General features: G+C 36.7%; 1 protein-coding gene across 1 annotated transcript; it reads right to left on the bottom strand.

Annotated features, from left to right (window-relative positions):
• Positions 1 to 297: 297 nt before the first annotated feature.
• Positions 298 to 6,631, bottom strand: LOC140231330 (uncharacterized). The gene is made up of 2 exons (XM_072311485.1): positions 6,563 to 6,631; positions 298 to 623 (listed from the first exon to the last, which is right to left on the bottom strand). The coding sequence occupies exons 1-2, from the start codon at positions 6,594 to 6,596 to the stop codon at positions 298 to 300; spliced, it is 360 nt and encodes a 119-aa protein (XP_072167586.1). The 5' UTR covers positions 6,597 to 6,631.
• Positions 6,632 to 15,511: the final 8,880 nt, after the last annotated feature.

Genomic DNA, 15,511 nt, shown 5'->3' with positions numbered 1-15,511 from the left:
TATCAAGTTAGGATGGATTAAGGAACATATTAAGGAATAGTTCCTGCCGTTCGAAAGTTCAACACATTACTGAATACAACTCAACGAGAGTTCGTAGTCACTGTAGTACCGGAGTCCGTTGTCGGTCAATAGTTTTATAATTTTTTCCTAGGTCTTGAAGTTGATAGCTTTCCTTTCGTCTGTGGAAGCAAGTTGAAGGTAGAGATTGAGAAAAGAATATAGCTGACATCGTGAACCAGTCCAAAGGCATCTGCAATATTATGATAAAATAAGAAAATTATGGACACAGAAGTGACATCAACGCCGTTTGACGAAGTAGAATATTCCTCCTGCTACGACAGCTACTAGTGCGATGACTGCAATGGCGATGCCTGCCTTGGCTCCGTTCCCAACGGCACCTTTGTCCGTCAGACCGCTGGCGCCATTCCCGAAGAGGTTGGGCATGCCGGCACCATCGCTGTTGAAGTCGTTCTCGACGTCGTTGTCGGATTCTTCGTTGTCGTTGCCGAAGAAATTGTTGCCGTTCATCTGGCCACCCTGGTCAAGACCGTTCCCCATATTTGCGGACGACATCTCTCCGGAGGAGCCTCCGTTGGATTGGGCCTCAAGGAGAGCCATTGATGCTGTAAGGGGAGAGTGAATACAAGATCGGAAGAGATTTAGAAGACAATTAAAGGGATTTCATGTATAGTATTGGTGGAGATGAGATTTGGGCTTTTAACTTTTTGTGAGATACCAAGAAACCACTCATTAAAATTGATAGTACAGAGCATACCATTTTAAGAGGAATTCAAAGTTTATGAGATGAAAATCGATTTTGGAATTGCTGATACATCCAAAAACAAAGTAAAACAAAGCGATCCTAATAAAAGGTGGGTCCCGCTTTTTATTAGGAATGCTCTTTTTCGTTGATTTTAAAACCAATTTGCATCAAATAAATGTTGAATCCCCCTTCGAATCACATGCTCTTTCATATTTCATGAGAGGTTTCTCATTATCTCACCAAAAAATATTAGAAATCTGAAGTTAGGTCTCAACCAAAATTATACGCTTCCTTTAAGATAATTGTACTATACATAAGTTCTGACGACGATTATGCTTTCAGAGAAGACAATGGCATCGTCAGGTAGTTAGTTCGTAAGTTATAGGCAGATAAAATCATTACTAGTATTACTGGTAACAGAAATAACATTCGTTGCACATGAGCACATGGAACAAAGAAGGGCGTCTGACGTGAAAACCCCTTTAAAATAAAAGATTTGGTCATGTGGTTATTGATCATTTCCCCTTCATTATTTTGCTTTCACACATTAAGCATGAATGACTTAACTTCCCCTTTCAACGAGGTCAACGGATAGTATGATAAATCAATGCCCTTGGTATCTTGTGACTACTAGGACAAAACAGGTAATCATCCTGTCAGAACGTGTAATACGTTGTATCAAAAGTAGTGACAGCGCGTCTTCAAGGAAAATGCAACGTGTCAAAAAGTTGAAGAAAATGATACAAACACTTTCTAGGAGGTTTTGATTCATTAAACCACTATCATGCATCGTGTACGAGAAATCAAGCTATAAATGAGAGCGACTATGAGCTTCTTCCTTTCCATTTGTGCTATTTTTCTTGACGTCTACAAGTTCTGCAAGTTGTGACAAGAGGGGTAGGCTGTCAAGCTAATTGATTTAGTGGACTTGATGCATGCTTGCTCCGGAAGTTTGACAAAATTTTTCATCGCCCACACCATGGTGACAGTAACTATAATACATAAAGTGGGAGGGGACAGGGATATTTTAGTTGTTTCACACGGATAAATTACAGACCAGTAATTTTGGTGGCGATTCAAAGGGCAATGTCTGCCATATTGGTATATTGTATATGTTATTTAACCTCCAGATGCAAACGTACGTATAAACTGAGCTCGTGAAATCATTTAAAGCAAAATTTATCATGCAAAATTATATGTTGTAGAGTTACGATGACAGAAAATTCTTCCACTCATTAAACAACATGTGGAAAATTTATATTGTAGTTTATGTGAAATACTTCTGTTTATCAACATCTTAACAGGGATTTACACACTTTAAAATCTTGTATCATCAGTATTTCCTCTTTCCAAGTTGTCAACCTGTTGCTGTCCAGTGGCAGTGCATAGGGGATCTAGGTATTATGTGGTTAACTCAGGATTTCCTGTGGTTTAAAACCCTTAATCGAAAATGAGGCCACATGAGGCCCCACTTCTCTGTCGCATCGTATCGCAGGTTTGAGGGAGCTGAAATCAGGTCACCAATTTCTGCACTAGCCTGATATTCTATGATAATTATTTTTATCATTCTATTTTTTTAGTTTTAATCAATCCATATAATATCAAATACAATAAGGTCTATATATACATAGTAATTTTGGGGTACTTTTCTTTTGTCATCTATGATGATGCACCATCATACAAAGAAAATATACATTCATCATATAATGCAGCTATTTAGCCAGTTACCAAGTATGAGAAAGAAGACTGTTTAATGCAAATATATGGTGTACATAAGCACAGTTCGATAACCTTTAAAATGTGGACATTAATATGCCTGTAGGTGCGTGGGAGATTTTGATAGCAACCACTGAGGTAACGTAAATGGAAACGCTTAAACTCACATTTTTATAAATCAGTAAATTACAAACTTGGTCACAGGCAATCGGAGGTTAGTTCTAAAATTCCTTACTGTTAAAAAAATAGTGAAAGCTCAAACAGTCTTCGGTACAGCTTCTTTAGTATAATGTGTCTGGCTTTGTGTTTTAACTTATTTTGTACTGAGGAAACACTTGTAAATGTCTAACATGGTTTTGAGCAAGCGACTTTAACAAAAGACTACGAAACCAACGCCATTGAAACCACTGAAACCAAGACTATAGGCGATAAGGACAGGTGCCTTGCCTATTAGGGATAACAACAGCCGCTGGCAGCTTGGGACTCGAATCAGTGACCTCAGGGATGAGATTCAGTAGTCTCATCCACTTAGCCACAGAAGTTCCATGTCACGGGAGCATTTAGGCTTGAGCGCCAATAATGGAAAAGGCCATATTATAATCTCATCATATTGAATTTACGGAGGTCGAGAAGTTTGATTAGGCTTAGGCTAATTAGCTGTCAGGATGACACTATAGGCTACACCGTTAGCCATTACTTTGATCCCGTCAACAGGTGACGCATGTAGGCAGCGGTTTTTTGGTCACCGCAGCTTGTACCAGCTTTTACAATCTAAACATAAACTGCGACAAGCAATTTTGGTACAACAGGAGTCTCTATTCTTAAGAAGTCGAATACCTTTTATAATAATGTGAAGAAAAGGTGTGATTTTGTCATGTATGTAGGCCTATTATCTATCTCTATAGCTCTCAATCGCTCTACATGTACTTTATAATGTTATTTACATAATTCACATTATGCTTAGTATACATTATAATTTGCATTCTTTTCACTAAAACATGCATTTTGTGTTGTTGTTCACTTCATTATTGATATTGAAAAATACGTCTAAATAGTTTTGGTACAAAAAGTACACAGTCTTGTTCGGGGGAAAAAGATACACACACACACGCACACGGTTTGTATGCACTGTATACGGTCTATCATGTCGAGTGAAGACACTCGTAATAGAGAATGTAATCATCACCCTAGCTTTATAGTTCATAATTATCATCCGGGAATTTTGATATGATCATGACGTCATTTTCTATTTCTGGAAGACCTGGGGACAGAATGCTAAAGTTCATAATCGCATGATAGCAAATATAGGAAAAAGAAATGGAGATAAGATAGAGGAAAGAAGAAAGGAAACGAGAGGAGGAGCCGAGCCGAGAAACAGCAAAAGGGCAAAGAGAACTCTTGTATCGTAGGCCACCTGTTGACAGCATGGTGCTATTTGTCACTTTTTCTTTTTAGCTCAATCATGTAGCCATAGGCAACAGTATTTTGAAGCTGCCTTTTAGCTGCCTCTTTTCAGACTTTGGATTCTATATTTACGCCACCTCTATTACGCGTGCCAACAAAAAATTTCGTGGACGTCTATTACAGGACGAGTTTACGACACGTCATGCTCATCTCGTGCCACTTGTTTACCATGATAGAATTTAAAGAAAAAAAAAAACAGCCAGAAGGATCTGCCCTATCTCTGCCGTTTCTGCTGACTACACGCTCAGGCACTGTTTTGGTTTACGTCCGTTTTAATAAGCTGCCTACTTTGATTTTGGCTTGGGCTCACATTCGGATATTGCCCGTATCGTCCTTCTGTCGTGCTATTTAGAAATTTATAATGCTATTTTTGCTTATGAGCTCAACTTTTAGTCGGCATTGTTCCCTTCCCTGCACGATACCCTTTGCTTCCTTTCCCCAGGTATTCCTCCCCCCCCCCCCCCCCCCCCGTTGCTTCGGGGACTTGGCAGTGCTTATAAGCTGCATGTCGGAAATGCACTAAAACTAAAATTATGTATACGTCTACCTCTTCTTACTCATACAACCTCCTACACATTTACATCAAGGTTTTTGCTAATCTAGTTATGCCGAGAGCTATATTTTTAGTACCTTGTACATGAATGTTCCTTTTAATAAAGTTGCTAGGATTTAAAAAAAAAATTGTCACCATATCTGTTCACAAAGTGTTTGATGTTTTCAGCAATAGTTCCAGTTAAAGAAAGATTCATGTACCTAATGTTGCCATCAGGTAAAAATGTCAGAGGTTCGATATTAGAAACATACTGCCGGAGATTGAAAATCAGTTGATTAATTCCTGTTATATTCCACCTATATATGCCATTTATTACTGTGATATTTTAGATGTGATATCTTTACACGAAATAAATGCCATCCTTCTATTAATCAAAGCATGCAGGCACCATTGTCTATAGGTACTTGGATATGTTGCACGTATTTTTAACTAATTAACGATAAAAAATATTGTAATAGGTACAGCACGAATATTGCATGAAAATGATATGACGGGAGAAGCACACCTTCTCTATATCACTGTCATTCCACCCATGCTTGAAGTCAAACTCTTACACAATAATTATATAAGATAAAGGGAAAAGAGGAAGAGAGAAATCACCCATATCGATTTCAAATTTACAGTTGTTAACTTTGAAAAATACACATTTTCATTGTTTTCTATAACATTATACAGACACTCTTACAGTACTGACACCTAATAAGGGGCCTTCAAACTTCATACAATGCTGTCATGATGGCTTGAAGGGGAATGAAACCACAAAAAAAGCAATCCCTATAAATTATGTGGAATGAGTAAACACATCAGCGAAAGTTTGAGGAAAATCGGATAACCCGTTCAAAAGTTGTGAATTTTTGAAGTTTCGGTGTTGCCATAGCTGAATGAGAAGATACAGTTTGTGCCGTCACTTACGGAGAATGATATAACGAAAATATTACAAAAATTCCATAGAATTTCTTTTTGAAAATGAAAAGAATGCATTCCCTCGACTTGTTACTGGTATTATCTCAAGAGTAATAATTTGCCTGCTTTCTAAAAGAGGTAAATCAAGTGCTCTTTTGTTAATGCTCTAGGAAAGTGAGAATATGCAGTGCAATCGCTTCACGTCTTTTCATGAAATGTTTGATGCACTCAAATTAATATATTTGAGATGCGGGAACATGCCCAAAAGTCATGAGAAGGGTTGCGAGCTCCAAAGTGATGTTTTCGAGCTGTAATTGTTATGTGTGGCCTATCAACATGTACATAACCCGTTACTTAACCTTCTGTATTTAGCGAACTTCCATTGACTGACTCTGTTTGCATATTGAATTTTATTACTTTTGGCAATTTTGCAGCTCCTCTCTCGATTTTTAAGACATCGCCTTCGTTGTACTAGATGTGTAGCATCAATGGTCAAAAGAAGATACAACTTTTATAGTATCATGGTACGTTACTTAGATCTGCACGTTGTCATCGCTACCGGATTTGATCTGATTATTCAATTTTTTCAGATGATAAATATGACATCACAAACAAATCTTTACAAAAATAATTATGTATTTAGAAATATTACGTATACTTATCATACAATACAATTCACTAATCATCCAAAAGAAAAAAAATAAAGCAAATCATTACAAAGAAATGCAGGAGATTGCCATCTGAAGGGGAAACTTGAGTTTGATAGTGGCCATAAATAGTATGATACAAAAACGGTGAAAACGTTTTAACGGCATTTCATCAATAACGTCAAATAAGAGCATCATAGCTCAAAATTACACACAATGGGATGGGAAACCGTCATGTTTGGATAAATTCTGCATCATATTGTGACTGAGTGTTCCGCAGTATAAGGACGATTCAAAATAAATTTCAAAAGTTATCAAAGAGTTTAAAAACAGACAACTAATCTCTTTCATAAGCTTGTCATTGCTAAATCTGAACGACCATGTATATATGGACTAATTTCTCACGCAAAGATGACCTGCGGAGTTTTAACATCGGATAAAGAGATATAATATAAAAATACTTAAAAAAATATTCAAGCACAAATCAGTCCAAGTAAGGGATGCTAAACAACTTACCAAAGATGCAGACAAATGCCAGGAATGCCTTCATATTTGAGATGGAATTATTGACCGTGGACGGGTAAAGTTGCAGAGAAACGAAAATGTCCGTATCTTAACGCAAGTACCAAGGAAGTGAGCTTCAAAAATGATCCACTAGTCTTTATATATAGCTGGCTCCTATCTTGCCCGTCCTCACCACGAATATTTACGTCTCATGAGATTCGATGACATACGGCATAAATGTCGCTAACACTTGTTGACCACCACAGCCGCTTGGTGAACCTCTCTCCTAGTTAGCTTAGATATAGAATATCCGTTGGTTATGCAAGCGATCTGTGGCTATAAGCAGGTCAAGGTCCACCACGTGATTTGTGACGTCATATCCGGTTCTTGCCCCCCTCTCAAAAGCCTCAAATTATTAGTCATTTCAAAAGTTTGCATGTGTTTTCATGATGATATATAAGAAATATAATCCACTCCAAAGTGCTAAAACTGGAATTCTGCCTGCTTAAATAGATTTGGTTGAGATGGGGCTTAAGGTTTACAACTTTTTGTGAGATAATGAGAAACCTAATATAAAATATGAAAGAGCATACAAAGTCTATTTGATGAAAGTTGGTCTTGAAATGACTGAGATATCCAAATAAAGCCATCCTAGTAAAATGTGGGACCAAACCTTTCATTACAGGTTTGCTTTGTTTTACTTTTTGGATAACTCAGCCATTTCCAAATCAATTTTCATCAAATAGATTTTGAATTCCTCTTGCATGTGTGCTTTAATATTTCATTAACTGTTTCTACTTATCTTGCAAAAAGTTAAAAAGCTACACCCTCATCTGAACCAAAACTATACCATCCCTTTAACTCCTGCATGAGTAGATAACAGAAAAATGATATCTTGGGCGAAATGTAACGAGAAAGTCTACAATGTCGTGTTAATAATTTGAAAACAATTTCAGTCACTTATGGAAATAGCTCTATTGATGACACAAAGGGTATTTCCTTTCATTGAAGGATATTGATATTCACACGCCAATATGCACAAGTTTGTGGCGAATGACATTTCCAAGAAAAATTATGATATTCCAGATTGATGACGGGTTTAATCAAAGCACATCTTTTGTTGAGACTCTCTGAAAGCAGATTTTATACGTGTATAGATGTCTACAACATTATTCATGACCTTATTTCTTTAATATGTCAATTTCTCATAAAATGCATACGTACAAATTATGATATTTCCAGTGTTATCTCATTTGCATGACAAAAGTATAAAAAATAAATATCAGGGGATATCTATTTTTAAAGCTTTCCAGACTCTCTAGATCAGTCACTCGATCATCCATCAAGTACGTTCATTTTGTCATTCATATGGTACAGGGAAAAAAACACTAAAAATGTTCAAGGGTATGAATAATTATGCTGTTAACTAAACACACACACGCACACATATTATTGTCTGGCATGGTATATTATTATGTATTATTATTGTCTAATGTCATAACTTGCCTCGTCTTTTTTCCATTTGCACGTTCTTTTATACCTTGTAGCGTCTTCCTTTTCAGTCTTTCTTTTTCTGTGATGTGTATTTTGTTGTGATTATGATCATACGTTGAATTTATCTTTTCTTTTTTAAAAGATTAATCTTGGAAGGTTGTTCTTAGCCTATACTGGCTCCTCCACTTTCTAAATATACTATATTTATTTTAGGTAGACTCCGTTTTAGGTATAGCCTCTGTTTAGCACATGTTCGTAATACTCATTATGCTTGTACATATGCTTTGAAACATGTATATATATATATATATATATATATATATATATATATATATATATATATATATTTATATATGTGGACCTATATAATTATGTTTTATCAGATGTGTGGAAATAAAATTAATTGAATTGTATCTACTCTGGATTCAGTTGTTTGTGACGAAAAAATATCGAATGTTTACATGCAAGAGTGGGAATTACTTTCTTTTATATTCAATAGACAGAACGTTGTGATGCTCTTTAATGCTGTATAACGCATTCCATATTTTTGCTTTGATGATACAATATTGATAGATGTGGACAAACTTGTGATACTTGCATGTTTAGAGAAACATTTGAATTCAGCCACTCCTCTTAAATGATTTCAAAATACAATGGCATTAATTGACAAACTTACATAACTTGTTACAGTACATTCTAATAAAAATATTGCAACTTAGCGGAATGTATATCATAAAAAGTGGGTTTTTGCTTAAAGTTGATTTCGCTAGGTCATGCATCCCACAATTAATTACATGAGTATCTCCTTGTGTGGATTAGAATGATAATGATAACTTGAATGTGTTTTCAGGATATCATATCAATTACCGGAGTTCCTTTTTTACAGGATGATTAAGGATGACATGCCGTAGAACTTTAAATACATCATAGCAATTTTAACTTATATCAAGAGCAGATGACCATCGTCAAACATCTAGGAGGTAAAACAGTAAAAGGCATAACTTTATAGCTGAGTGCTGGTATATGTTAGGCATACATCCAAGAATATCTTCGCCAGTTGCTCTGAATCCATCGCGAATTAACGGACTCGCTGGCAACGCCTATCGACACTCAGGAAGGACTTTGGCCGGCAAAATCGTTAATATATGCAAAACTTATATTTTTCCCTTTTAAGCCACAGAAGTCATGAGGAATATGTGTCACGTCAGTTTCTATAAGATCCAACGAATATACCATGCGAGCGATGCAACAAACAGTAAACAAAGCAATGTAATTATAACTTGGTGAGATTGATTCAATCATCAGCCATGGTATAATTGTTCCATTTTTGTTTTCTGTATGAAAAAAAAAATGATTGACCTTATTGGCAATGACTCTCTTTCCCCTAACATCCATTTTGAATATAGGTCTCAATGTGAATACGCATAATTATACAGCAGCATGTAGTATACATCCCTGACCAGATATGACAATTGCCTATTATGCAAGCGTCAGTATAATCGTACTCTCGTAAAAAAAATCGAGTGAAAATATTCACTCTTGAAGGAGTGAATACACACACAAAAAAGAGTGAATTTAAAGTGAAATTGGAGTGAATCTTGAGTGAAAATGTTCATTTTCACTCATTTTGGAGTGACCTCAGGGATCACTCGAAGATTTTGGAGTGATCCCTGAGGCCACTCTAAAACGAGTGAAAATTAACATTTTCACTCACAAAAAAATTCATTCCAATTGCACTCTAAATTCACTCTTTTTTGTATTCACTCCTTCAAGAGTGAATATTTTCACTCGATTTTTTTTTAGAGTAATCCTTCAACATTCAGTACGTTCGAAGTTCTCCTGGCATATTCCAAGAATATAATGCTCAAGTACAGTGACTATAATATTTGAGTTACGCGATGAATTATAATGAACCGAGCCAGCCCGATGAGGATGCCTTTATCGTCATTTTTTTTTTTTTAAACAACTCGAACGTTTCCAGGTAAAACACGTTGTCACACGCAACTGGAATTTTTCTAAAACCTTTTTTTTTTTTTTTTTTTTTGCTTGCGATGTTTTCATGCATGCATAGTCTGTATAAGGTTTACCTTAACTGGTAATGAGAAATCAGTTCTGTACCGAGCGCACGGTTTGTATGATTCTGCAAAATGTATTCCATGGTGTGTTCCTTCCTCTTGATAAATTTCCTCGCTGCCAAGACGGCAATCGTAATAAAGCTTTCTTTGCCAACTGATTGACTCCACACTAAACATGCTACAAACCCGCTTGCTCGGGTAATAACCTGCCCTTTTCATATTCGATAATGTTCCCTCCAGAGGCCTGCTATATAGAAATGACATATCATTCTTGATTGTTGTAGGAATTTAATTTAAGTTCAGATGTGCGCCACTACAACAACAATGGCAACGGCAGTCATTTTCTTTACACTGCGATGTTTAATAATACACAGGTGTACATTTTTACTCAACCTACATTGAAATGTTTTTAATTTGTTATTCTTTTTAACTTTCATTGGATTATACGATGCAATCAGTATAGAATCGTCCAATATTATAACATGCTTCAAATCATTTTGTTCTACATATTTATAAAAGCCCGATAGTACCCTTTCCCAACTATCATCGCACAGCTACAGGTTACCTTATTCATTTTAAGCACATATTTTTGAGAACTCATGCCACTTCCTTGATCATTAACACTATACTTCACGTCCCTGTAATCGAATCTTGCATTTTACTAGAGGATATACCCCCTACATTTTGTGGTCGATCTCTGAATTACTTTTTACTCCGGCAAACAGATGCAAATTTGTCACTTAAAGATCCCGGCCGTATAATTCAAATCTTGAACTTATCATGGATATTCACTAAAATTGGAGTAAATTATTTACGTAATTACAATTTATAAGTTTATTCGATACATTGAGCGCATTGCGGTTAGTTTACCAAATTTTGCAGCATTGTCACCTTTTGAGTGTGTTTCACTGAAATTAGTCAATTTCAGCATGTGTGATTGTGATAGAATTAGTGTAAAGACAAAGGGAACTCAGTAGATGAAGAGGTGGAAGTCAGCAGAAATCATCAAAATCAGACGGAGCATATAAGTATCAAATTTAGAGTTTCACATGCTCCCAAGAGAAAAAAAAATAGTAATCATTCATAACCATACGAATGATATGCAAATTATAAGATGAGCAGTGAAACCCTGTCACCTAAGAATTCTCCTTTTTTTTTCATGGAAACATATTTATTGCTCATTTCCTATAATGAAACAGCACGACGTTTCCTTTAAAGTCATCAATTTTAAGTATAATACATATTATCATACATATCCACAACTTTATGCCAAATATCTACTCTTTGTATCTTCTATTTCAATTTCTACATCTCATTTTGTGAATCCTGATTGGTTGAAGGTGCAGTTTCTATTGTGTTCGCTGTATACCCACATGTTTCACGGCAGTCAGATGTAAGTATATCATATTGCGCGCGAATTGCACACTATACGAAATCATATACTTCACGTGATTTCTCTAACGGTATAAGCACGACATTGCTTAATTTCAATTCTTTAATTTAGGATTAATATGTTCAGTTAAGTGGGATGTAAAAAAAATGGTTATTGTCGGATCACGGTTAAAACTATTACCCTTGGTGGTTTGCTGACAGTGCTATATGGCCCGAGACAAAGTCGAGGGGCATATAGCGCTGTTGGGAAAATATCTTTGGTCAACTAGTTTTAACTATATCCCTCGAAGCGGTCGATATTATCATGCATAATTATCATTACAAAATGACAATGACTATAAATTTGTTTGCAGGTCAATAAAAAATTTATGAGGAGATGACATACACTCTTCTGCTTTATGAGGTGTGATTGTTTCCTTATCCTTTATACTTGCAATTCAAATGAAACTTGAACGGTTATATTGGTGTGGTTTTAGGTCACTTATCAAAGCTGGTTGAAACATGGAGTGGGATGTCCCTTTAAGGAGACCATTGCCTGCATGGTGAACCCCTGACAGCAAAATGACGACGTCGGAAATGACAAAGTGTGGCTTTCGTGACAGGTGATTATTTTTAGGGGGGGGGGGGGGAGGAGGGGGAGGGGGATCCAGATACAATCGACTCTTGCCATTACGTAGTCGATCGATCCTTGGGCCCGACAGCTTTCTTTCGTTGTATCGAAATTTAGCTGTGACCGAAGAAACAAAATATATAGCTGATAAATTTTGGGGTTTGAACTTCTACTTTGTTGAAACCGAAATTTCGTTATCGTGCTCCATATAACGGGAGTGCACTGTACACGTAGGCCAGCACGAGAAGTAACTGACCTTCTATTGAATTGCTTATCAAAGTTGTCTTTTGGTTGACGATCACTTTATATCGTCTTATTTTTTGTTCACACTATACTAACGACATACTCCTGCCAAGATACACAGACGAGAAAAGATCGAAGCACTTCCCAAGTCATCTATGACTTTTATGATTTCAGTTGAAGAAGAAGAAGAAGAAAAGAAAATCGCCTAGCTTGGTTCTGCAATGCAGCTAGAAATAGCGGTTTTGATCAACGTGTCTGATTTTTAGTTTTCGATATTTTCAGAAAGAAATTACATTTCTTCTTGTACATTGCGAAATTTGGGGATATAACACGAATGGGAAGTAAAGTTTTAAGCAGATTTTTGAGAGACATATTTTTCAGTCTACGATAAGTTTTCTAAATGAGTGGGAAAACAAGCCAACATAGACTGATTCCAGTAACTGTCCTGTTGTGAATCCTACTAACTTTTGAAAAGACAAAGCCATGACCCCCAAAAGTTTTGAATATCATTATATATGAGAGAGTTTAAATAGCGTATAAATTTCAGGTTAATCTGATAAACCCTTCACATGGTTTCTATATAGAGGATATGCCCTATTTTAGCACACCAGCTCCCAACACAATGCTTCAAGCAGTAAGTTCTTTGAACGAATAGAAAGCTTGGGTTCTCTTCCCGTTTTCGCTGAACCTCATCATTTCAAAGCTAAAAATCTCCTTTTAGAATTTGATCAACGAAAAAAAAAATCATGTCTGGCGCTTTTTGGTTGGTTTCGAGATGCACGCTCACATTTATTGGCCCTATTACATGCATGGATTATGTTGAATTTACATTTTATTGAAATAGTATTATGTAACACATAAAATTGAATGCATATAACTATACTTTTCATTCAAGAATACTATATTTCACACAAATTATTTATTGTAACGCAAATGAATGTATATGGAATTTAACTATAAACTCACATGTAGGTAGGGGATGCCCTTCAAACATATTTTTCTTATCGAGAAGGAAGGATTCAACAGCTACTCTCTTGTAGACTATATCTTTGAATTTCTCGTGGGATTTGTCATAAAATTCAGCATGATCCTCCCAGAAGTACGCCAACATTTGCTGATACTCCTCTTTGCAGAGATATTGTTTGGCCTCTTTGGCCATTTGGCATCGCATGCGTCCTCAGCAGCCACAGTTTCCTCAACAACTTGATCAACCTTCTTCTTGCGGCCCCCACTGGCCTTGGGTGGCATGATGGTAGAAGTAATGACAGGTGTAAAAAAAAATTCAAATAGTAATTATGATGGAGCCGTTGCAGGATCACCTGACTTGATCTAGGCAGGACGTCAGCACGCAGATGGGTCACGTGGTTTCTAAAGTAGGTCAAACAGCGTCAAACAGAGTCGCGGAGACGTCTCCGCGACCTCTCACCTGTTTTTTTGGTCTCCAGCAGGTCTCGGCGACGTCTCTGAGACGTCGCCGAGACGTGCTCCGGGCGCCACTCTTGGGGGCGCCAAAAACGAAAAAGACGAAAAAAAAAAGGAAAAAAAATCGACGACGACGACGAAGAAGAAGAAGAAGAAGAAAAAAAAAAAATACCTCGCCCGGACCAGGGGGGGGGGGGGGGGGGGCACTCAAAACCATATCAAACGAGATAAAAACAAAACATGAATTCCATGTTTTGTAAGCTGAAATATAAAAATTTTTCCGCTCGCTCGCTGCGCTCGCTCGCCAAAATTTATCAAAAAAAAAGAAGAAAAAAGATAAGAACAATAACGATGACGCGGAAATATACAAATTTCGGCTCACTCGCTCGTACTAATTTAGAGTATTTTTTTTTTCAAGTCCTCAGTTTGTTGGTATCATCGTTTTCTATAAGGCCGTCACTATATCTTGATTAGAATTGTAAGATTTAATCACCAAAAATGACAAGAATTCCATGTTTTGTAAGCTGAAATACAAAAATTTTCGGCTCGCTGGCCAAAGTTTATCAAAATTTATTACATTTAAATCACCCTCAAAAGACCCCCTTTTAAAGGGGTTGGTTAGTAACTGATCAGTGGGAATCAGTGGGAATGCTGGGGGACGATTGTTCCAATTCTTGTGGGATTCATTTAAGAGTACATTATATATCTATTGTTGTGTGAAAATTATTTGCTTCAGAACGGTCTCATACTCAAGTAATGTGCAGTTTAATGCCCCATAACTGTACAGGCATGCTAGCCTGGAAAAGCTAGCCTGGTTGAACACTTTTTCAGAAATTATAGGGGCGCAATTTTCGCGCTTGCCCCGGGCGCCGTTTTCCCTAGATACGCCACTGGTCGCGGAGACTTCGTGGAGACTGGAAAAAGTCTCCCCAAAAATCGAACATGTTTAAATTTCTTGCGACTCCTCGGAGACTCTGTAATTTGTAGACGGTTTAGACTGGAAACATTTTACTATTGTTCACATTTTGTGTGTTTAACAATACTTAACATCAATTATACGGATTCAAATTTTTTACTGTGGTTGTTTCTATCCCTAACTATTTTAAAGCACTAATGGTAGGTTTTTGTTTCATCTGCAAATTCATGGTAAATTATGCCTTTAAAAGTGCAGATGCTCCATTTTGACTTGAATAATTGAATTGGATTGGGTATTGGGATGTTTTGTGGATGAAGACTGTATCCTGTAAGAATGTTCAAAGAGTTTCACACTGAGTGTTGCTTGAATTATAATGGATATCATCAGGTTAGGCATGGCTCGACACTAACTTTTTTGTTTGGTGGCCCGATGGGGCCACCAAAATCCTAAATTTCAAATTTTTGGTGGCCCGAGAGAAAAATTTGGTGTCCTCCCCCCCCCCCCCAAAAAAAAAAAACACAATAAAAAACATTAGAAGTCTTTTTTTTTTAATGAGTCAAATATTTAAGCTTTATGATAGTAAGAACTGGAAGCTGGACATATCTACTCATAAATAAATCTCAACAAACTTGCAACACTCATTCTCAGGCACTCATTCAGTTCTTTTCATCCATCCTTTAAACAAATTTAACTGCTAATTTCCGGCGCAAAAAGTTATGAATTTATTGACATACTTTTCAAAAAATTTTGGTGGCCCGTGGCGGGCCACCAAATTTGCCCTTTTTGGAAATTTGGTGGCCCGACTTTCA

Source organism: Diadema setosum, chromosome 7, assembly GCF_964275005.1.
Source record: "Diadema setosum chromosome 7, eeDiaSeto1, whole genome shotgun sequence".
NCBI classification, from domain to species: domain Eukaryota; kingdom Metazoa; phylum Echinodermata; class Echinoidea; order Diadematoida; family Diadematidae; genus Diadema; species Diadema setosum.
The sequence above is the reverse complement of the archived record's forward strand: the minus strand, read 5'-3'. Positions and strand labels throughout refer to the sequence as shown.